We start from the raw sequence: 22,101 nt of genomic DNA, 5'->3' as shown, positions 1-22,101 counted from the left end.
CTTCAAAAAGTTCATAAAGAGATTGTAAAACTAATACATATCAACTGAGTGGTTTAGTCCAAATTTTCTGAAGAGACTTGATTGCTTTATATGATGAACAGATTGAATTTAGGCTTTTAAACATTCATCAACTCACACATCAGTTATCATAAACGGAAGCTCAAGCATGTTCGCTTGACGTCCAAGAAGCAGTGATGTTCATTTTCATGTGTTATGCTGTTTGACCTTCTGCAAGAACCATTGAGGTTTGTTCTCACACTTCAAACAGGTTCGGTTGAGCTTCTGTTTATGTTCGCTGATCAATGTTTATATTTGAATAAAAGACTAAATTAAGTCTGTTTGTTATTGTTACACTAGACTTTCGTTTTTTCGTTTGCACCATTTCTCCCTGCCTTGTTTGTCGTCATGGTAATTCATTTGATTTAGTCATTGTGTTCAGGTGTGTGTGTATGTGTGTGTTATTATTTCCCCTATTTAAGAAACAAAATGCATGAAGATGATGAAAATTACCAGGCTTTAATAATCCACTAGGACCTAGGTGAATCCAATGACATTCCACACAACGTATACATAGACAAGACTAACATTTATGTGATATGGTGAAAAAAATAGTACAGCTACAGTACATAATACATTGTATGGAATAAGTGTAATTTAACTTCAGATTTAATATTACAGTATTTGGCAGCTCTATCCTATATTATATTATTATTATTAATAATAGCCTAAAAATACAATTGAGTATATTGAGTATAATATAGTAGTAATATAATAACTAACAGTAATAGCAAATAGCATAAATTGTAGAATAACAATATAATAGGCAGAAGGTGCAGCCTCTTGGAAATGCAGAGAACAGTCAATATACACTACAAGTATTACAGGCTCTCTTCAGACTTCCTTGAAGTTTGTGTTTTCCTGGTTGCCATGTAGCTAAAATGGAAGAAAAAAATATTTATATGAACCTAGACCTGATGACAAGCAATCAAATATCCTACTCTAGAGATGAGTTGAAACTCAAAATAGTCAGGCATCTTTTCTCAGTCCACATTTGAGAGTTCCAATATGGCAGCGATGGTGGCCAATGAGGCATCTATGTGTTTATGTGTCTATATATATATATATACATACAGACATATAAATACATAGGCGCCTCATTGGCCACCATCGCCGCAATATTGGAATATATATACGTATATATCTGTAACAGGAAAGTGGATAGTAGACACCTACTGAGACAGGAACAGTACAGAGATAAAATGTACCACATTTGCCGCTGTAATTTTTTTCCTCAGCTTATTCAGTTCTGTGATTGGGTTTCTGTAAAGTTAGTAAGTATTAAAATAATCATGTCTGTTTCAGCATGCAGGTAATTATGCAAAGTCATGACCTTCAAGAGAGGCTTTTATCACTCAGTTGTTCCAAAATGATAAAATATAGGCTATAACTTTATCATTATATAAAGTATATTTACTAAATATATTTTTCTATACAGAAGTCATTAATTCAGTCATAAAAATGTGTATAATAAATGAATTTTTATTTTAATCTTTTTGAACAAAACTTTCACACAGAATCACAAATGTCCTATTTATCGAAATAAAAAAAATGTTTATGCTTACACAGTTGTTGGTGTGATTTCTCTTAATTCACAATACTAACATTCATTAGTATTATACTAAAAACCATATTGTGGCACAAAATTATAACAAGCAACAGCAATAATGCAACATGCTTAAGTGATATAAGAACTTTGTTTGCACTTCCTATCATTACCTTGAATGAGTATATAAGATTCTTAAAGAAATAGAATGGACAAAAAGAACAGAATAATCTTAAGATGCCTTATTGTGGTGATCTAGAGATGTACATCGATAATAAGTAGTACAAGCTTACACACAAATATAATATTAAATCAGCTACAAAGGGAGATAAAACTCCACTAGTAGCACTTTATAAGATTGTCCTAAATAGGACCAACATCATCCAGATAGTCGTCCGCAAAGTTGAGCATCTGCTGTAGCGCCGTGAGAAGCAGGACGTCACAGTTGAGCTCCAGCTCCAGCTCCTGACTGTAGTTCTTCACCGGTAACACACAAGACACCGGCACACCTAACCGAGAGCTCACCTCCTGCACCTGCAGAGACAAAACATGTCATTTACATTTATACATTTAGCAGGCATTTCTATCCAAAGTGACTAAGATGAGCAAGAGCAATTTGTCACAAAACCGACAATATTCGTAGTATACAATGCCAGGTTTAAGAGAGGTTGAAGGTTATGGAGAGTGACTTTGTGCCTTGATGTGAAAGAACACCAAGTCCATGTGATCGGGTGATCATGCCTCACCTTCGTCTTGATGTAAGAAGTAATATAAATATTTTGAAGATCTTCCGCATCAGGACATGCTTCATCAACTTTTGTCATCAAAACCATCTGGGGAATGCCTGAAAATGTGTAAATAACCATTAGTTAATCTTGGAACATTTGTCATAAGAAAAGAGTTACACAACAAACCGCAAGTAACTTACCCAGTGAGTTCACTTTTTTGCGTATGGCAGCGAGTTTTTCCTCTAGTTTGCTGGACATGAGGGAGATTTTGGTGGCGTCGATCACATACACCACACAGTGGATCTTCTCCTGTAGAAATGCAGGTCTGGAGCCCTTTTGCTCATCCGGTTGAAACGGTGTTGTGGGGTTGAACTGAATCAAGAGGATTTAGAGTGAAATAAACATTTTGTTATTTATACTTCATTCTGGAGAATAGTGCACTTACTTTATAGCGGTCTGGTACGTGACCTTGAAGAATGCTGCTGATGTCATCAATATCCAGTCCTGCACCTGATTGCTCCTCGAGTCCCATGGTGTCACACAACACAAATGGCAATGGCTTTCCTTCACGACCGTCTTTCACTGGGTATGTGCGAAACTACCAACCAAGAAGAGAAACACATCAAGATCTGAAGTCATCAAGAGCTGTTCCTCGACCTGAAGAGAGACTTCTGTAGGAAACACTATGAATCCTGTTGAATCTGTACCTGTGTGGTGAGACTAGTGCCTGCAGATCCTGACATGGCTTTGCTGGTCATGCGGCCCATGAAGACGGAGTTGATGGAGTTGAAGAAACTGGATTTTCCAGCACCTACAGGACCGATCATTAGGATTCTGACCCGACTCACAGACGGCATCACAGGTTTATAATTCCTGATCATTTTCATGAGCTCGTCTCTTCGTCTACAACAGAGATTTTATTACTGTACAATACTGTATGAAATCAGCAGCAAACCAACATTGAGTGAAAACTTACTTTTCTGTCCACTGAACATTTCTCCATGGCTTCATCTTGACACTGATCTGAGGATCTTTTTCTGAGGACGTTTTATTATACAAATTACTTTCACTATAACATTAACAGCAGTACATTTTAAAATACTGGACTCTGACTTTATATAATTTACTGTACACAACTATATGTGTGTATTTCAAATTCAATAAATAATCATAAAAAAAAATCTGTTAAATTACTTAGCCTACTCTCTTCCACTTTGTACACTTCACATTCATTCAGCTGAGTGTCGTTCCCATACAGTGTGGCAGGATTAAAATTGAATGGATTAAACCTCACTCCATATAAATCATATGCATTCTGTCGGATCCCTGCTAATCCAAAAGCATTCTGTCCTTGATGATACACAGCTGGTTTGTTGTTATAGCAAAAGTACAACTGTTGGCCGAAGTTGGGTGCTCCAGCATCAAGACGTGCATACTGTCCACTGTTAACTTTGATGCAGAGAGGGGCTCCTCCATCTCGAATGCTGAACAGGAAAGCTTTCTCATCTGTAATTTCCCGTCCACTTTGAGTATAATCTACACTAGTGTATCCACCAAAGATGTAGCCTGATCTGTTATAGGCTACAAGTAAAGTTGGACCCTGATGGTCACATTGCTGATGGAAGGTCGAATTATGATATCCATGAACAGAAGCTTTGTAGAGAAGAGTCAGTTCAACATTCCCCAGCAAACCACAGAGCTGCTTTCTTTGCTCTTCTGATAAACTAGAAGTGAGGGAGTTCAAGCTTAGATTTCCCAGATTTCTTCTCATCTTTAAGACAAGACAAAAAGACATGCAATAGAAATTACAGATCAGATTTATTGATTATCTATAGTTTTGTCAATGATTTATTGTTATCTTTACGAATACATAAAGTAAGCAGTATTGGCTGAATTAATAATCCTTCAAAAAATTCTAGTTTTGGTTTCAGTTTTTTTACACTCATATAAGTAAGCACACTTTAGTTAACACAACTGTTAAGTTAGACTAACAGTAAACAAATCTTTAATTAATGCACATGTCAACATAAACTAATACATTTTCAACAGAAGATGTTTACTTAATATAGATGGAGCTCAGGGTGGAGCCACATGAACAAGCCTCACCATTGTAGTATTTGCATTAGGTTTCTGCCGCACTGTAAGAAACTGACGGTTTACCTAGAAATGAAACTGAAATCAGCTTGACAAATAATGACTGGACGAATGAATTTTTATTTACTCACTAAAATGTAATAACAGTTTGTTAAAAGTTAAGGTCACACTTTATATTAAGGTGTCATTGTTACAGTGTAATTATATGTTTAAGTACCGAGTAATGGTCTATTAAGCAACTACATGTAGGCTACTTACTATAGGGTTAGGGTAGGATTAGGATTTGGTTGAGGGTTGCATGCAATTATGCATAATTTAGCCTACTGTTATTACTATGTACATGTAGCCTAACATTTGTAACAAGGACACTGTAAAATAAAGTGTTACCAAAGTTAAATACTTATTTAAATATGAGAAACTACTTTAGTGTTTGAAAACGATAGCATTAATTAGTTAGCCTACGTTTTAGATTAGCATAGAGAACATTACAATTTTTGTTTTTCATGACATATGATAGGCTATTTCTATGAAGCTTACCTTTTAGCGGTCTCTTTGTGCATCAAACGCTGAAATTCTCTTACAAGATACAACAGCATGAAAAAAGGCATGTAGCCTTTAAGCTCCTCCTATAAAACACAATCTGCCCTTTCCTTTCCATTTCTTTCCCCCTTCTCTTTCCTATTGGCTATAACATACCCCAGGACAGCGGAAATTATCTTTGGGCAGTAACCACATCTATCTATCTGTCTGTCTGTCTGTCTGTCTGTCTATCTATCTATCTATCCATCCATCCATCCATCCATCCATCCATCCATCCATCCATCCATCTAAATTGATAGATAAATAATTTGTATACAACACCCTGCTGAAAAATCCAGCTAAAACCAGCCTAAGCTGGTCAGGCTGGTTTTGGCTGGTCTCCCAGCCTGGTCATAGCTGGTTTATCAGGCTGGTTTTAGAGGGGTTTTGAACACTTTTTTAGCTGGTCAGGCTGGTCTAAGCTGGTCAGCCTGGCTGGTCTTAGCTGGTCAGGCTGGTCTTAGCTGGTCAGGCTGGTCTTAGCTGGTCAGCCTGGCTGGTCTTAGCTGGTCATTGTTGGGCTTAGCTGGTTTTAGCTGGTCAGGCTGGTCTTAGCTGGTCATTGTTGGGCTTAGCTGGTTTTAGCTGGTCTTAGCTGGTTTTAGCTGGTCATTGTTGGGCTTAGCTGGTTTTAGCTGGCCAGGCTGGTCATTTTTGGGCTTAGCTGGTTTTAGCTGGTCAGGCTGGTCTTAGCTGGTCAGGCTGGTCTTAGCTGGTTTTAGCTGGTCAGGCTGGTCTTAGCTGGTCATTGTTGGGCTTAGCTGGTTTTAGCTGGTCATTGTTGGGCTTAACTGGTCAGGCTGTTTTTAGCTGGTCAGACTGGCTGACTCTATGTCTTCTCTATTTTTCCTGCCACTGTGTGTTGTGACAAATAATGTAAACAATTCCAAGTATACTTAAAATAATCTTCAGGAGCACAGGCAACAATTCAAACAAATTCCTTTTATTTGATATTGCAGCCCCTTAAAACAACCCATTGATATGCTAACAGTAATGTACAAAATTATTAATTGAAATGATTAAAATGCTAAAAACTATAATAGTAACTAAAGGAGAACAATAACAGAATTATAGAGATACATTTTACATTACATTTTTCTTTTCTTTTTTTATGACATCTTGTATTTTTTGGGATATGTAATACCCCACTTGCTTCTCCCGCTTCTCTTTCTCCTTTTTTCGGGTTCTTTTTGTTTGAGCCAGTCACTGAAGCAGACTTGAAAGATAAATAATTTAGATTATTAATTTGTCACTTTTCAACTAGTAAAACTTAGAAAGGTAATCAACTAATGTAAAACCGTTTTACTAAATTGGCTACGGCTACATAAAGTATATGAATGAATGAATGAATAAATGAAATAACAGATTACCTCTCAAAACTTGCAGCTTGGATGGTGTCAGGGGAGGCTTTGCAGAGTGTTTATTCATGGGACACTCCTTTCCTGACACACTTCTGCTCTTTAAAGTGTTTGTATGTGGATCTTCAAGACAAAACATAAATGAGCTTCAATTGTATGAAAAAAAACACTCTTCAAAATATCTTCTTTTATGTTCTACAGAAAAAATAAACTTATACAGAATATATTCCAGTTGGTAGCTATAAATGTTGTGACGTTACTCCTACTTTGGCTACCACATCAGAGCTGCATTTTTTTTAAAGATCTCAATATTACAAATAAGAAGCTGTATTTTTTTTCCTACAAAGATATCTAGTCATTTCAGTGAGATCTTAACAATTTGTGTGGGACCTTTCAGCACGTGTCAAGCAACTTTAGTCTGGGTAGATGCCATATTTAATTCCAAGTGAATCAAAAATGAGGCTGTGTGGAATATGCATACAGTCAGTTCAAAAGTTTGTACCATCTAAATGTGCTGGATCTTTTTACTTCATCACCACCCATGTTTTCTAAAGTTGATTTTTTTCAATATTTCATCAACATAACAGTACATTTAACCGATTGTAAGTCTGTCTTTTACAGACAGTGTTAGCTGTAGCTTTGATTTCGAATTAAAAGTCAATATGTGATGATCATTAGCTTTAATGCAGAACATCAATAACTATGATTGGGACTGCCATATATACATACATTATAATGAGCAAAATATTGCATTAAAAACGTTGTCAATTCTTTGGGATTAGTTGCTGTGTTTCAGCCATAGACTGTAAAAATAGATGGACGATGCCCCTTCGCTCTCTTCCATTGATGAGAACTGAAGCCCGATATGGCGCTGACATCTTGGGGCTTGAGTTTGCGCAGTAGCGATCTCGGGACCAGACCTGCGCAGTAGTGAGCAGGAAGTAATCAACGCTCCGCCCTCACTCTCGCCGAATGCACTCAGGGAGAGCGGATTCTGCACACTTTTTAAAAAATTGATTGCAGTACGACAAGAGGCTTGTTAAAATAAAGTATACAATCTCCTCAGTCCTCCGAAGATCCAGACAAAATGTCCGTTGGTGCTTCGGTGACTACTTCGCTCAGAGAACCTGTCAATCACAGCTGTCAATCATGACGTTACACCACCGCATCACGTAACTAACTAAAAACCAACTTATTTTTGAAACAGACACTTGATCTTACACCAGCGTGATAAAAACAACAGCAAATGAAAGAAACCACATTTGGAAAAAAGATATTTGAAGTGTAATTTAATTGTTTAGTTGGTCTCACGTCCCGTTGAATAACACGGGGAGGCGGGGCTTATGACCTATACTAGGACCAGTCACCGGGGGGCGATCGAGACGTTTTGGCTTCACTTTTCAGGGCTTGTGCGGCACGCTTGGTTTCAGCGTGTTGTCCTGGGAGGAGTGCATCCACAACAGGAGTTTCACTATGTAATAGTTGATTACTATTCAAGCCACTAGATATCAACTAAAGTGGATTTTCAGAGGGAAACAAATAAATTAAATTGACTTTAGAATTCACAAAATGACAGTTAATTGCATTAACATGCAATGTAATACCTATGAAAAAAAAAAACATGTCAATGTGTTACATTAACAATGCATCTCCAGTGTTTCCCCTAGGTTTACAGGTTTGGGGGGGGGGCTTTTTTTTTTTTTTTTTTGGTGCGTTCCCGAGATTAGACCTTTCTTAACATAATGCCGAAAACCCGAAGTCTCTAGGTGGTCTGATTGAGGAGTAGATAGAAGTGCAAGATTGGTGCGCACAGACGCACAGAACAGAAATCATGAGTTGATAAGCGCAATTTCCGGGGGAAAATTGCGCTAAAAATGTTAACATAAGATATCTGTTTAAAAAAATAAAATAAACATATTTTAATCTTTTTAAAACTGACTTTTGAAAATAACCTTTGTTAAATGTATATAAGTATTTGTTCATATTAATGGACCAGAGCTTAATAGTTTTATTTTTTTAACTAACAACTAAAAAAAGATTTAGAAATACTAACAAATATATTGCTCATTCATTGTTCGTTAATGTGTTAATACATTTATATGACAAACTAATTTTAAATGGGCTTTTTTGTGAGAAGTTTTTATTTCTATGATGCATTTATTGGAGAGAACAATCATGTCAGACGCAGCACTGCTGTGAACGCACATTCACGTTTAAACAATTTAAACAATGTATTATTCAATGCATTACTTCTATATAATTATATATTAAGTTGCTCAAGCAAGTGGTAAAATACGTAACCATGTACTTATATTAACATCTTTTGCATTTAAATTTTAATACAATAAATCTTGCATGTCACAAAGAACTTGTTTTTCCACCTCCACGAATGTCATTATGTCGCCTTGTTGAGGTAAATTGTTTTCCTTGCTTAACCCCGGTCTTAAAGTGAAAAAAGTAGTATTTAATTAAATAAATTTACTACGTTTTATTTAATTAATCGCACTTATGGTGAAATGACTACATTTTCAGGTCAATCTGTGTTCATTTTGCCCACGAAACATGCGCTGTCACTTTAATTCAGCGTTTGCAGCACAGGAAAAAATCATAGACAGTATATAAACGGCAAAAATAGACTCGGTGCGGAAACGATATGCTGTATACGCAGCGCAACTGAAAGAAATCGATCATCGACGGACTGCATCCGCGTGCAGTGTAAAAGCTTTGTAAACATGGGTAGGCTATGGAAAAAAAATACTCACCGCATACACACTGCAAACGAAATATGTGTGAAACGGGCGGAGCAGGAGAGCTACTCCGGCTGCTACTCGCAGTAGAGTGAGTGTTGCCATCTTCAGTTCAGCGACATATTTCCCGCCGCGCGCTCTCTGTCCGCTAGTGCTCATCTGTATTTGACGCAAGTGTTTGTTTGTGTGTGAGTGTGCGCGCTTGCGCACTCATTGGAATAGCTAATTGTAAACGCGCAAACACAGACAGAAAAGACATGCCATCGTGGAAATAAGATAAATAACATATTACTTAAGGGCTATTTAGTTTTTTTAATAAAATAACAAATTGTAATCTGGCACTATAAATAAATTCAAATCAAATTTACTTGACCTTCAAGGGGGGCGGGGGGAGCCGTTAGGAGGGCGGGGCGCCCCCCTTATATAATGGTAGGGGAAACACTGATCTCTATTTAGTTTTTCACCGATGTCTAGGGGCTGTTCACACCAGGGCACTTCATGCATTTTCTCAGATCGGATTGCCGTCTGATTTATCAAAACGCTTCCATTTACACCTGGTTACATCAATGTGTGTGTGTTTTTTTTTTCCGGATATAAATCCGATCTTCAATTCCCGCTATGCAGATTTAATGGAGTGCACGTCACCGAAAGCAACAGATATGAGATACATTATTTTTATCAGCTAAAATTTCTGAATCAAAGCCCGCAATAAGAGAAAGCGGAAACAGCCCTGGTAAGGTCATTTCGTTTCTTTACATTTAATGAAGATGATTGTGTGTTAAGCGTCAGCGACTTACTTTCACTTTGATTTGCGATAGTTTGCACGTTGGTTTGATGAATAGATGCTCATCTGCGGCGATGCGTGTTGCAGTAGCGTCATCATATCTGACTATAACATGACATATAGCCTATAACACGCTCTCACATGTTTATTTTTTAATAAACCATATTCAACAACATATAAAAATGAAATAATCTTTAGAGTAAAGCCGCAGCCATCATTACCAAGCGCGAACCATTGACAGTGAATGAAACGAAGCGAACTTAGCCTGCAGGCCGTAGTGTGACATGCGTTAACCAATGATGTAAACATAATCATAGAGATGACGTGCCACGGGTTTTTATTTAAAAGAAAAAACGTAGCTTGTGTTTGTATGTAGGTCTAGGCAATTTATATTCACAATACTTAATAACTAATGTTATTTTATTGCAATTGTATTAAATGTTTGAAGAGGTAAAAAAAATATCGGTCGGTCTTAACTAGTGTTGGGCGATATGCTCCATTTTCATATCGTCCTATCGTCAGCCTGTAAGATCGGTGGTACGCGATATTATCGTGAGGGGGCGGGGCTTACTTATTTGATCGTTAACTTGCTTATTTACTCGTTAATTTGCTTGTTTTATTAGTTCGTTTTATATATGAGAATTGTTTTCTATTTTGCTAGAAAAGTTGGAGTGTTTATCAATAGGCTAAATCAGGTTATTTCCCGGTATAGTGAGGTAAAAAAAAAAAGATCCTTATCATTATTGTATCTGACTCAGAGTATTTCAACATGTCAGCGGGAAATTTACGGACACACATCCTCTCATGCCGTTACAGATGCAGCATTTTGACCTACTTCTGCACGAGATGAGAACACGTTTTAATAATTTCTTGGGTCAAGAAAGAGTCGGAGTTTGTGATATATGTCATCCTACCAGTGCACTCTCTGTCTGTATGCAAGTGCACTTCACACATCGCACTTCAATAAGCCCGAAGAACGCGGGTTAATGTGTTTTAAATGCTGAGAGAAATCAAAGGCAAAAATCTAAAAGTTGATCGGTTATACTTAAACTTATGACTTGACTCCGATAAAGGAAAACGGGTTAATCCGTTTACATGACATGCATTGCCAGTTTATTCAGCATAATCGAGTTAATAACGTGCATGTAAACGCGCTCATTCCCTGAAAGTGAAAGCAGAAACGGACTGAGCTTTCGCTGCATTAACGGCGCATTCTCTCAGAGACGACGGTGGATATAACGGTATAGCAACTATCTTAATTTACTGGCTTAATATTTCTCTTGTGGACTTAAATTATTGACAGTGAAACAATTAGAAGAATATTACTTTTAATTTTTTTTATTATACTTTTTATTTTTAATGTGCGTGAATAAATCCAAACACCCCGTGACAGATTTAAGTTTCACTTTCAATCCGTGACTGACAGAGGAGCGTCTTGGCGGCAAGGATTTACATTTTTAACAATGTCTGGGATAAGAAACTTTAAAGTGTGGATGTACACCATCAGAAAGGATATTCTCCAAGGCTGGATTTAGCATCAGGAAAACCATGATCGCACTTCTGCCGGCCAACGAACATGTTTCACGTCAGAATGTATTTTATCCGCGCGCACAATTTGAAAAGACTCCAACGGACACAGACAGAGTGAAAGATTGGATTTGTTCTCTCGATCAGGTAGGGGTACAAGTGATTTCAAAACTTTTTAGCCGGTTCTAATTTGATTTTTGGATGCTGTGAGTGTGAACATTTTTAGCTAAAAAGACTGCCACTCCAGTTTAGCATTTTGTTTCTGCAGTTAAAAAGACAAAGTTGAAAATTCTGGCTACTATCGTTATTTTAATAGTTTCTTTATTTTAATTTTATTTATTGATCTGTCAGGGTTATCTAATCTTTATTTGTGGCTTGTGTTTTGAATATATGTTCCCCTGCACTTTAGGCATTTTGCACACATTTGCTCATCTTGTGACTTGATTCTGATTTATTTCGTTTTGTATTTTTATTTATTAGAAAGGTATATTCTGTTCTAATTTAATTTAGTAAATTAATTGTTTATTTTTTCGGTGCATCGATGTTGTGCTCGCACAGGTAATTTAGCCGATTTAATTTGATTTGCATGTGAAATGCAAATCCTGTCCGTGGCCTTTCTGGAGTTATTTATGTTATTTCTTAGTTTTATTGATCCAAAATTTTTTTATACTTTTTCTTCTATATCTTTGTGTGATTTTCTGTACATGGCGGCTTTGAAATGTTAAAGCCCCGCCCCCAGCCCCACCCCTATACACATGATTCGACTATTAGTCGACTATAGGCAAGACATGACGATTCTGATTCGACTATGAAAATCCATAGTCGGGGACACCCCTAGTTTGAAGTTGCTTTTGATTTCACAGACGGCAGAGTTGTGCTGCGTTCTTGAACTAAAGACTTTTATTAGGCCTATATAATTTTAGTGATATTATCATCATTAATATTTTGTAATTGTATTGTTTTTAGTGTTATTAGTGTCATTCAATGTTTTGTTAATGTGCTATGGAAACAAAATACTGACGAACAACGATGCCGTCTTCATCTTGGCTCTAAATGATGCGTCTGTTAAAGCAAGCACTCTTGACAATTTGTGAATGGATCTCATACGCACGTCGGTGATGTCGCAAGTGTGGTTATGTGGTGATGTCGTTATGAATTTAGGCAAGGCAAATTAATTGTAGTTCATAATTAATGTACCCATTAATGTTCATGTTTCAGTACCCATGCCTACATATGGGTGTGTTCATATGGATGAAAGCCTGTTGTGTTCAGTCTCTTGATTTGTGATAGTGGCAGCTATTGTGAAACTCACCTTGTCAAGGTGACCGCATCAAGATCTTGTCCTGAAGAATCACAGGGCCAAACGCTAGGGATTATTTCATCTGATAACAAGAGCATAGCCATAAGTTTAAGAACTCTAATGATATCTTTAGCCCCTGATATTGCATTGGGGATATCAATTCAAACATTTTAAAGGCTAAGAGTATGAGCCATGAGTAAGCTGGCCAGATATCTGTGAAAAATAACTTGCGTGCCTGAACCATATTTAGCATTTAAAAGTAAAAAGAATTTCAGTATCAGTAAAAAATACATACAAATAAATAAATACCCCTGAGTATGGTGTCTGTCTCACTGGCCAACATAACTCAAAACAGACCTAGAGAAATAAAATAAAATATACCAATGACCATGATATCCTGTTATCATAATAGTTAAATAAATTATTATAACTACGACCATTATACCATTATATTTGTCGCCTATTATTTAGCCTACAGGCTTCTCAAGGACAATCACACTGAAAAAACCTGGGGTTAATGATTTTAAAATGTTAGACTTCTTTCAAAAGCATAAATCTTACAGACCCCAAACTTTTGGACAGTAGTGCATTGTATGTTTGAAGTGGTTTTGCTTACTAATCATATGGTTCATAGCCATGGAGATTTTCTTGGACGGGGGTGCAGCAGGCCTTCAGCATGATGATCTACAGTAGGAACATAACATGCAATTTCACAGAGCCAACACTGTTACATAGGATTTACAATAGGGTTTATTAAAAGAAACCAAGCCAGAGCAGAGGTGAACTGCAGAAAAGAGAAAGAATTATATATTTAGATATTATATTAAGATAATAATTAATTATATATTAATATAAATAGATGCATATGAAATTAATAATTCACCCTTTGTTGTAGAGGTTTTTTTCCTGTTGCTCCTGAAATCACTTTTTTTAAATCACTATTTGTAAGTGACGTCACTGATTAACAGTGCAGTGCATTCTTTTAGGTTAAATAAATTAGCTTACTTCCAATCACCCATTGACAAATTACCAGCAAAACAAAACTATCAAAAACTGTTATCTACACAAAGATGTGGTTAAAACCCCAAACTTTTATCAACAAGAGCTCCAGTCAGACTATAGTTAGCCTTAACGTAAGTTAGGCCTAACTTAACGTTACCTCTTCTGAAACTGGTTGAGATGCTAACGGACTTTTTCGAAGACACAAAACCATTTCTATAAAGTAAATATTCAACAGGAGCGTGTCAATTACACGTAATAAAGGTGTCAGGGACGTTTGTATGTATTATTTGTGTGAATTTGTTGACTAAACTCACCTGAAAGCAGTGAAAACAACAGCGAGAGACAAGAGTTTTGCTGTGTGTCAGTTGATGACGTTTCCCGTTTCCATCTGCTCTCGCGCGCACAGCGCGCTCGCTCCAGTGTTTGAATGCGAATGTTCAAATGTTCACGCGCACGCACATTAAAACACTTCAAAGTCACGCAGCATTTAAATAAACATCTAGAATTAAAAAATCATTAATATTAAATCATGAATTTAAAACTCATTGTGTAGTTATATGACCCATTCATGTGCAATATGCCAGGTTTATGGCAGGCGAGTAAAAAAAATTGTGACAGTGACAGAAGTATTAAAAGTTTTTTATTTTATTTTTGAAAAATTCAATTTACATTTATATAATGATAAGTTGCGTTAGAATACTAATAATTGCGTTATATTACTAAATGGCAAGCAAACAAACAAACAAAAAATCTGGGTTCCAGACGGTCCCAATAATTAACTAGTGTATATTATAATCAACTTCGTCTATATTAACTTATTGTGTGTGTGTGTGTGTGTGTGTGAATTATTATTATTATTATACATAATTATATATATATATATATATATATATATATAATATTGTGAGATGTTCATCAGCTTGGCTAGGCTGGGAGACCAGCTAAAACCAGCTGACCACCAAATTGTCCAGGCTGGGAAACCAGCTTGACCAGCTAGGAAAGGCTGAGAGACCAGCTAAAACCAGCAAAGCCAGGCTGGGAGACCAGCTTGACCAGCTAGGCCAGGCTGGGAGACCAGCTAAAACCAGCTAAGCCAGGCTGGGAGACCAGCTTGACCAGCTAGGCCAGGCTGGGAGACCAGCTAAAACCAGCTAAGCCAGGCTGGGAGACCAGCTTGACCTGCTAAGCCAGGTTGGGAGACCAGCTAAAACCAGCAAAGCCAGGCTGGGAGACCAGCTTGACCAGCTAGGCCAGGCTGGGAGACCAGCTAAAACCAGCTAAGCCAGGCTGGGAGACCAGCTAAAACCAGCTACTTCCAGCTTAAACCAGCTAAAACCAGCCAACCAGCTTAGGCTGGTTTTAGCTGGATTTTTCAGCACTCACTGCTGCAAACGTTTTTGCATGCGTTAATGAAATTATGTGTATTAAAATCTGCTCTGTCCGAAATAGAAAAGTAATTCTCTGTTCGAATCAGTTCTGTTTGTTTTGTGAACCGGTTCAAACAGACATTAAAAAGATCCGACTCAAAAGCGATTCGCTCACGAATCGGACATCGCTAATCAAGGGAGATCCGCCGCCAACAACAACACCATTTCAGTGCGGTAAACCAACCATGGGGACCCGTGACGACGAATACGATTATTTGTTTAAAGGTCAGTGATTCATGTAGTATCAAAGAGAAGAATAGACGTGTTTTGTTTTCCTTTATTATCAAAGAAAACAGCAAGTTTCCTGAAAGACTGTGGCTAGCTGGTTTAGCTGGAATGCTAGTGTGCTGACATTAGCTATCGAAATATTAACCGGTGACTTTCCAAGAATCATAAGTTAAAAGTAGATAAATACATTTCACTAGGGATTTTCATGATTTGCATTGACAGTATTCACTTAACCATTATGCAATTCGATTAATTTAGTTTGTATTATGTTAGCTAAGCAGCTACACAGCTCTCAAACTGCAGTAAAAGCTAAAGTGAACTATATAAAACTACCTGTTTTAATATAAGCAGTTCGTACCTAAACGACAATCAAAATCTGTTCGATTCACTTCAGCGGAATATGCGTCTAACGTTATACCAATAACGTCGAAAAACGGGCAACTTTCTTATTCGTTTAGTAATGTGTTGCTTAATATTTAGTGTGGTTGTGTTGCTAGGCCATATGAAACTTTTTGTCGTTTATTACACAAGAGTCCCTTCTTGATGTTCAACAGGCCAAATTTGGTCATTAACCTGCAATTGTAAGCATTTTTGTAGCTGGGACGTATTTACAACTCGTAATTTAGTTAAATCATTAAGCTGACAGATGAACTATGTAATGTGAAGTTGACAACTGTAGATTATCATGACGTCATTCTAAAACATTTGTGTGTGTGTGTGTGTGTGTGTGTGTGTGTGTGTTTTGCCCATTCAAATACGCCTTGTTCCTGTTGGGCTCCATTAGGTTCCTGTTTTTACACTACGCCTTTAAAAAGTTTGAGTGGGTGAGAAACCACAAATATCTGTCTGTAGAGGTTTCACAGATGTGCCACATTGTTATTCTTAAGATTTCTTGTTGAAAGATTTGACATTGTGTTTCTCCAGTTTATCTACAACCGTTTTGTGAATTACTTCAGGTTTCTAGGAAAAGTGAATGGTGACCGCGTTGCAACAGACACAGTATGAGCTGTTTGATATTTTCTATGCATTTCTCATTCTTTATGCAATTTGAGTTTCAGTTTTTATGGTGTCAAATTGATGGAGCAAAGGGAAAATGACAGTGGAAGTGTGTGTTTGTATAGATTATGGCTTCTCTCTTATCTCTCTTGCCATGTGGAAGTAACCAGGATGACTGACTAATCTAGTGTTTCTGCTTTTCAAATGATGAGATTGTATATGCTTTGGATGCACACTTTGGTTTGTGGTTTAATTTCAAGGACTGTTCTGTTTTCTGGCCTTCATTTTATGTTTTATTCGTATGGTGATGGATGGCTATGATAATATCTTCACTATGAATATGGTATGAATATAAGGGCGGCTATGAAGGGTTATTAGATATCAGCTCTCGCTCGAAACAGCCTGATGTTTTCTTATGTTTTCTAGTGGTACTCATTGGAGACTCGGGTGTGGGGAAGAGTAACCTGTTGTCCCGTTTCACTCGGAATGAGTTCAACTTGGAGAGCAAGAGCACCATTGGTGTGGAATTCGCAACCCGCAGCATCCAGGTGGACGGCAAGACCATAAAGGCTCAGATCTGGGATACAGCAGGACAGGAGCGCTACAGAGCCATCACATCAGCGTGAGTACATAAGCACTGGGAGCACACACAGCAGGTCCCAAAATAAGGTTGAAAATGCTTTTTTTGTGATCTAATAATAAAAATAAAAGTAATATATATATTTTTTTTATTTAAAAAAATAAATAATATAACATAATTATATAAAAATAATAATTTTATAAAACACAATTAATTCTAATACTATTTAATAAAAGGGTAATTTGATTTATTTTATACAAATATTGTTGATAATATTATACTTTGATTTAAGATAAAATAATTATAATTTTATATAATATAATTTAAGAATTATTATTGTTAAAATAGTTGTAATATTTAAAATTCTTTATTATCATTAAAAATAATTATAAATTATTTTTAATAGTAATAATTCTATAAAGTACAGTACCAGTCAAAAGTTTGGAAACATTACTATTTTTAATGTTTTTGAAAGAAGTCTCTTATGCTCATCAAGCCTGCAGTTAAAAAAACAAAAACAAAAAAACCCCAGTAATATTATGAAATATTATTACAATTTAAAATAATGGTTCTCTTTTTTTTAATATACTTTAAAATGTAATTTATTTTTGTGATGAAAAGCTGAATTTTCATCAGCAAGTACTCCAGTCTTTGGTGTCTTATGATCCTTCAGAAATCATTCTAATATGCTGATTTATGATCAATGTTGGAAACAGTTGTGCTGCTTAATATTTTTTTTATAACCTGAGATACTTTTTTCAGGATTATTTGATGAATAAAAAGTTAAAAAGAACTGTATTTATTTAGAATAGAAATCTTTTGTAACAATATACACTACCGTTCAAATGTTTGGGAACAATAATTTTTTTTTTTTTAAGAAATTAGTACTTTAATTCAACAAGGATGCGTTAAATTGATAAAAGGTGATGGTAACGATTTATATTGTTAGAAATGTTTTTATTTTGAATAAATGCTGTTTTTATGAATAAATGCTGTTAACGTTTTACTCATCAATGAATCCTGAAAAAAGTATTCCAAAAAAATATATTAAACAGCACAACTGTTTCCATCATTGATAATAACTGAGTATCAAATTATCATATTAGAATGATTTCTGAAGGATCATAAGACACCAAAGACTGGAGTACTTGCTGATGAAAATTCAGCTTTGCATCACAAAAATAAATTACATTTTAAAATATGTTAAAAAAGAGAACCATTATTTTAAATTGTAATAATATTTCATAATATTACTGTTTTTTGTTTTGTTTTTTGTTTTTTTAACTGCAGGCTTGATGAGCATAAGAGACTTCTTTCAAAAACATTAAAAATAGTAATGTTTCCAAACTTTTGACTGGTACTGTAATCTTAGAGATATTGATAAAAAAAATTAACTTAATTTTGACTTAACTTTCTCTAAACTGTAAGCTCAATTGTCACAACTGTTTTCTGGAACATCAGAACTCTATTGTATGTCTGCAAAACGTAGTGACTCACCCAAAACATTTAATTCATGCTTTAAAACCTAGTTATTGTGTCAATAAATTGGCCAATGGCATCAAAATAAAAGGTGTTTTTGTCATTGTGTGAGCCACACAAAATGTTTAGATTGTTTTTTCACTGTGGAAATATACACATTTTTTGTTGACTCTAATTGCTTTCTATACTGTACAACAATGTCAGTTTTGTTTGTGTAAATACAGATTCAGAAGTCAACACTGTAGTACACAAAAAGAAAATGAACATTTGTATTTTTACAGTACATTTATTTTTGCAGCAACGTGTTGCATGTAAACTGAAAATTCTCAGATACTTGTTCATTTTTTTCACACTCTATTATGTCTAACACATACAGTACATATCTTCTTAGCTACATATCTTCCAACAAATGTACTGTAAAAATACAAATGTATTTATACAGTACTGATGTAGCTGCTGCTGTTCAGAGTTGTGATGTTGCATTTAGTCATTGTGCAAATTGTAGACAATTTTACTTACTCTTTTGCACACGTGTGCCAAAACAATTTGCTTAAATCAATAAGAAATTCAAATCCGATGTGAACTAGAAACTAATTGTTCAGACAGAGATCTGAACCTATTGTTTAGAACCTATTGTTCTCATTTAAGAATTGAGCCAAAGCGATTTGAGAAAAACTGTAATATGATAATTTGATTTATTTGATAGAAATATAATTGATAATATTATAACTATTGATAATTGATTTTTATATAATAGTATAATAAAATACTATTATATTATTATTTTACCAGTAGTAATAGCTCTATAAAATTATTTTAGTTGAATAATTCTACAAAATAATACAATTACAATAGAAATAATAATTCTATAAAATTTAAATCTCAAAAACTATTAATCCTAAACTATTAATAATCCACTGCATCATTTAGTAATTTTATTAATCATTATTGATGAAATTATAATATTTAGAATACTCTAATATATTTATAATAATAGTAGTAGAAGTAGTTGTTTTTTGTAATTTATCAATAGTAATAATTCTATGAAGTAATTCCAGAGTTATGGATCAAATTTAAAAAAATATATTAATTTTATTTCTATTTAATATTATTAGAATTTTAATTCTTGTATAGAAATATTGCTAATACAGAATGATCAGTTATAATTTTTTTTTTTAAATATAGTAATTTCATAGATGAATTGTATACAAATATCAAAATTGATTACAAATAATTTAATTCTTAATGTACTGCATCACTTGGTAAAGAATAATATTTGAGTCATTGTCAGACATCCGTTTATCTTTACTGAATATGATCCTGTATGATATCCATTTTCAGTATGTGTTTTGCTTGGATCTCATTTACAGGTACTACCGGGGTGCAGTTGGAGCTCTTCTGGTCTATGACATCGCAAAGCATCTGACTTACGAGAATGTGGAGCGCTGGCTGAAGGAGCTGCGGGATCACGCGGATAACAACATTGTCATCATGCTGGTGGGCAACAAGAGCGACTTGAGGCACCTGAGGGCCGTGCCCACCGATGAGGCCAGAGCTTTTGCAGGTGAGCGTCTCCTCCGGCTTTTTCATGATGTTGGATAAGAACAGATCTGCTTAAGGTGTTAAAATATCTCTCATCTCGTGTTATGCAGAGAAGAACAATCTCTCCTTCATCGAAACATCGGCTTTGGACTCCACAAATGTGGAGGAGGCATTTAAAAACATACTAACAGGTGGGTCCTGATTCTGATTAAAGGTGCGATCACATTAGTGAAATTTCAGAACAATTTATTAGACAAAAATGCAAGTAATTTTGTAAGTAAACATATTTTTGTTGGTCAACGTGGCGAATCTGCTCGAATGTGCAGTTAATGATAAATGTGACCACACCGTAACACATTCCCATTGGGCATCTCAAATGAAATGTCCCGTAACGTAACTCGGCTTTTTTTGTTGCAGAAATCTATCGGATCGTGTCACAGAAGCAGATCGCCGACAGGTCCATGCATGACGAGTCTCCCGGGAACAACGTAGTGGACATCAGTGTGCCGCCCACTACTGATGGGTTAAAGGGCAACAAATTTCAGTGCTGTCAGAACCTGTGACCCCACTTCCCCCGGCTCTACCCCGACCCTTGGGCTTCAGTTCCCCTCTATTTATCTCGGCTTTGCTCCTGTGTGTTGTGCTATGGCTACGGCTCTTTCCTCTTTTTACCTTGTTGTGATTTCCACGCAAATTCTAGACGTCCCTTAGAAGCGTGAATCTCTAGGTAACATTCCTTGTTTTTGTTTTTTTAGGGGGTTCTTGTTTGTTTGTCCCTCTTTTTTTTTTTTCTTTACTAGTATCCACTCTCTGAATTCATGTTTGCTCGGCAAAATGTTTTTTCTCGGAAGTGATTATTCGGGCGCTGATCGTGTGATCCGCTCCTCCGGAAAAGGGATGGTGAGGGATCAGTGTGTCTTCGGCTTCCAGCCACTCTGATGGGTATCCTCTGGGATCCACACTAAACGCCCGCCGTCTGTTGAGCCAGATCCCAGAGGGGACGTCTGACATGAGCTTAAATGGGCAAGTTCTTTGGAGAAAAAAGTGCACATTTGCGAATTCGTCTTGTTTGGATCACGGGGATACCAAAGGAGGGCTGCTGTCATCTTTATTTCAATTCTTCAATCCATTTCAAGCATCACACCCCTAGTCCTATTCTGCAATGTTTTACGCCAGGGCTGACGGGTGTGAATTAGTGCAATTTGATTGAGTTCAAATTGCCGTATATATATAGCAGTTATGTGAATGCGTCTATTAAGCATTTCATTAGAAATTATTCAAATAACAGTTATATATATATATATATATATATATATAAACTATTCATTGCATTGCTGAGGTATTATAGCTCTCCAGTGGGAAAATGCAATGTTCCGCAGTGTTTTAGATGGTCAGTTGTTTCACCGGTCTGTGAAAACGTCACTATATATTCGATTGTTTGACTTTAAGTGATATGGCTATTTTGGAAATGCCTTATGTTTTCCCATACTGTGATTAAGATGCCTTTTTCAAGTGTGGTTATGTGACATTTACACATTCATGAAGTCACAACAGCTGTTTTGCCTTTTATCAGGTTACGTAAAAATGGAAAATAAACCAAATTACTGTCACAATTGCTATCATGTTTTCTATTTTTGACTCCATATTGCACAACACACCTGTCACACACAGCATGACATGTATGTCTGAATCTGTACCTAAAATAAGTGTCATGACAAATAACCATGTGTCATGGTTGGCATGACTCATGGGCCTTATGAGGGTTACGTACAGATGAGAAACTATCTAAAAACGCTGTATTATAACGCCAGGCCAGTGGTTGGCGATGTCACTTTGTGAAGAATCTACGCACCTATAGACTGAACATGTAAATGCATGTGCATGACGTCACCGGTTTCACAAATTCGTGTTTTTGTAGTTTACACTGAGGCGATAACGGCATCATTTTCAAAAAAACTATAAAACAAATTTTAAGAAGTTTGCATTTTGAGGCCCCCAAAATGCCATTGTTGTGTAAATAATCAGACAAAACACATAAAAGTTTTCTGTCGTGTAAACAGCCCCTTAGTTTCCATGTCACAAGGAGTACACCTGGGGCCTGTTTCAGAAAGGAGGTTAAGTGAAAAC

The 22,101-nt window shown here is 36.0% G+C and overlaps 2 protein-coding genes and 1 long non-coding RNA gene across 10 annotated transcripts; 1 reads left to right on the top strand and 2 right to left on the bottom strand.

Moving 5' to 3' along the window:
• Positions 1-1,523: 1,523 nt before the first annotated feature.
• Positions 1,524-5,072, bottom strand: LOC311085599 (interferon-induced protein 44-like). Of its 4 annotated transcripts, none has more exons than XM_084118129.1 (9): positions 4,963-5,038; positions 4,438-4,491; positions 3,526-4,102; positions 3,308-3,368; positions 3,039-3,234; positions 2,777-2,929; positions 2,532-2,703; positions 2,350-2,447; positions 1,524-2,137 (listed from the first exon to the last, which is right to left on the bottom strand). In XM_084118129.1, exons 2-9 carry the CDS (start codon positions 4,438-4,440, stop codon positions 1,967-1,969), a joined length of 1,431 nt encoding a protein of 476 aa, XP_083974255.1. In that variant the 5' UTR covers positions 4,441-4,491; positions 4,963-5,038; the 3' UTR covers positions 1,524-1,966. The 4 variants fall into 4 exon arrangements, with proteins under 4 accessions (XP_083974255.1, XP_083974257.1, XP_083974256.1 ...); XM_084118131.1 differs by having other exon boundaries at positions 3,535-4,102; positions 4,963-5,036; XM_084118130.1 differs by lacking the exon at positions 4,438-4,491 and having other exon boundaries at positions 4,963-5,072.
• An 859-nt stretch (positions 5,073-5,931) lies between these two features.
• Positions 5,932-14,162, bottom strand: LOC311084936. 4 transcript variants are annotated; one of them, XR_014606673.1, is made up of 7 exons: positions 14,037-14,160; positions 13,880-13,935; positions 13,337-13,404; positions 13,030-13,077; positions 12,733-12,802; positions 6,375-6,485; positions 5,932-6,220 (listed from the first exon to the last, which is right to left on the bottom strand). It is a non-coding gene; the product is annotated as an uncharacterized lncRNA (long non-coding RNA). The 4 variants fall into 4 exon arrangements; XR_014606671.1 differs by lacking the exon at positions 13,880-13,935 and having other exon boundaries at positions 14,037-14,162; XR_014606674.1 differs by lacking the exon at positions 13,030-13,077 and having other exon boundaries at positions 14,037-14,159.
• A 1,053-nt stretch (positions 14,163-15,215) lies between these two features.
• Positions 15,216-21,591, top strand: rab11ba (RAB11B, member RAS oncogene family, a). Of its 2 annotated transcripts, none has more exons than XM_084116903.1 (5): positions 15,216-15,374; positions 16,800-16,995; positions 19,803-19,996; positions 20,085-20,165; positions 20,392-21,591. In XM_084116903.1, exons 1-5 carry the CDS (start codon positions 15,335-15,337, stop codon positions 20,535-20,537), a joined length of 657 nt encoding a protein of 218 aa, XP_083973029.1. In that variant the 5' UTR covers positions 15,216-15,334; the 3' UTR covers positions 20,538-21,591. The 2 variants fall into 2 exon arrangements, with proteins under 2 accessions (XP_083973029.1, XP_083973030.1); XM_084116904.1 differs by lacking the exon at positions 15,216-15,374 and adding an exon at positions 16,236-16,376.
• Positions 21,592-22,101: the final 510 nt, after the last annotated feature.

This window comes from Abramis brama (assembly GCF_963993115.1).
Source record: "Abramis brama genome assembly, chromosome: 6".
Lineage (NCBI taxonomy): Eukaryota > Metazoa > Chordata > Actinopteri > Cypriniformes > Leuciscidae > Abramis > Abramis brama.
Note: the sequence above shows the minus strand (reverse complement) of the source record. Positions and strands in the feature narration are given on the sequence as shown.

Excerpts from the sequence above, each read along its gene's own strand:
- LOC311085599 (XM_084118129.1), bottom strand. Across the intron at positions 2,704-2,776 it reads ACGTACCAGACCGCTATAAA|TTCAACCCCACAACACCGTT; the intron begins GTAAGTGCACTA and ends CTCTTGATTCAG. Across the intron at positions 2,448-2,531 it reads CAAAAAAGTGAACTCACTGG|GCATTCCCCAGATGGTTTTG; the intron begins GTAAGTTACTTG and ends ACACATTTTCAG.
- rab11ba (XM_084116903.1), top strand. The coding sequence starts at position 15,335 with ATGGGGACCCGTGACGACGAATACGATTATTTGTTTAAAG. Across the intron at positions 15,375-16,799 it reads ATACGATTATTTGTTTAAAG|TGGTACTCATTGGAGACTCG; the intron begins GTCAGTGATTCA and ends TATGTTTTCTAG. Across the intron at positions 19,997-20,084 it reads TGAGGCCAGAGCTTTTGCAG|AGAAGAACAATCTCTCCTTC; the intron begins GTGAGCGTCTCC and ends CGTGTTATGCAG.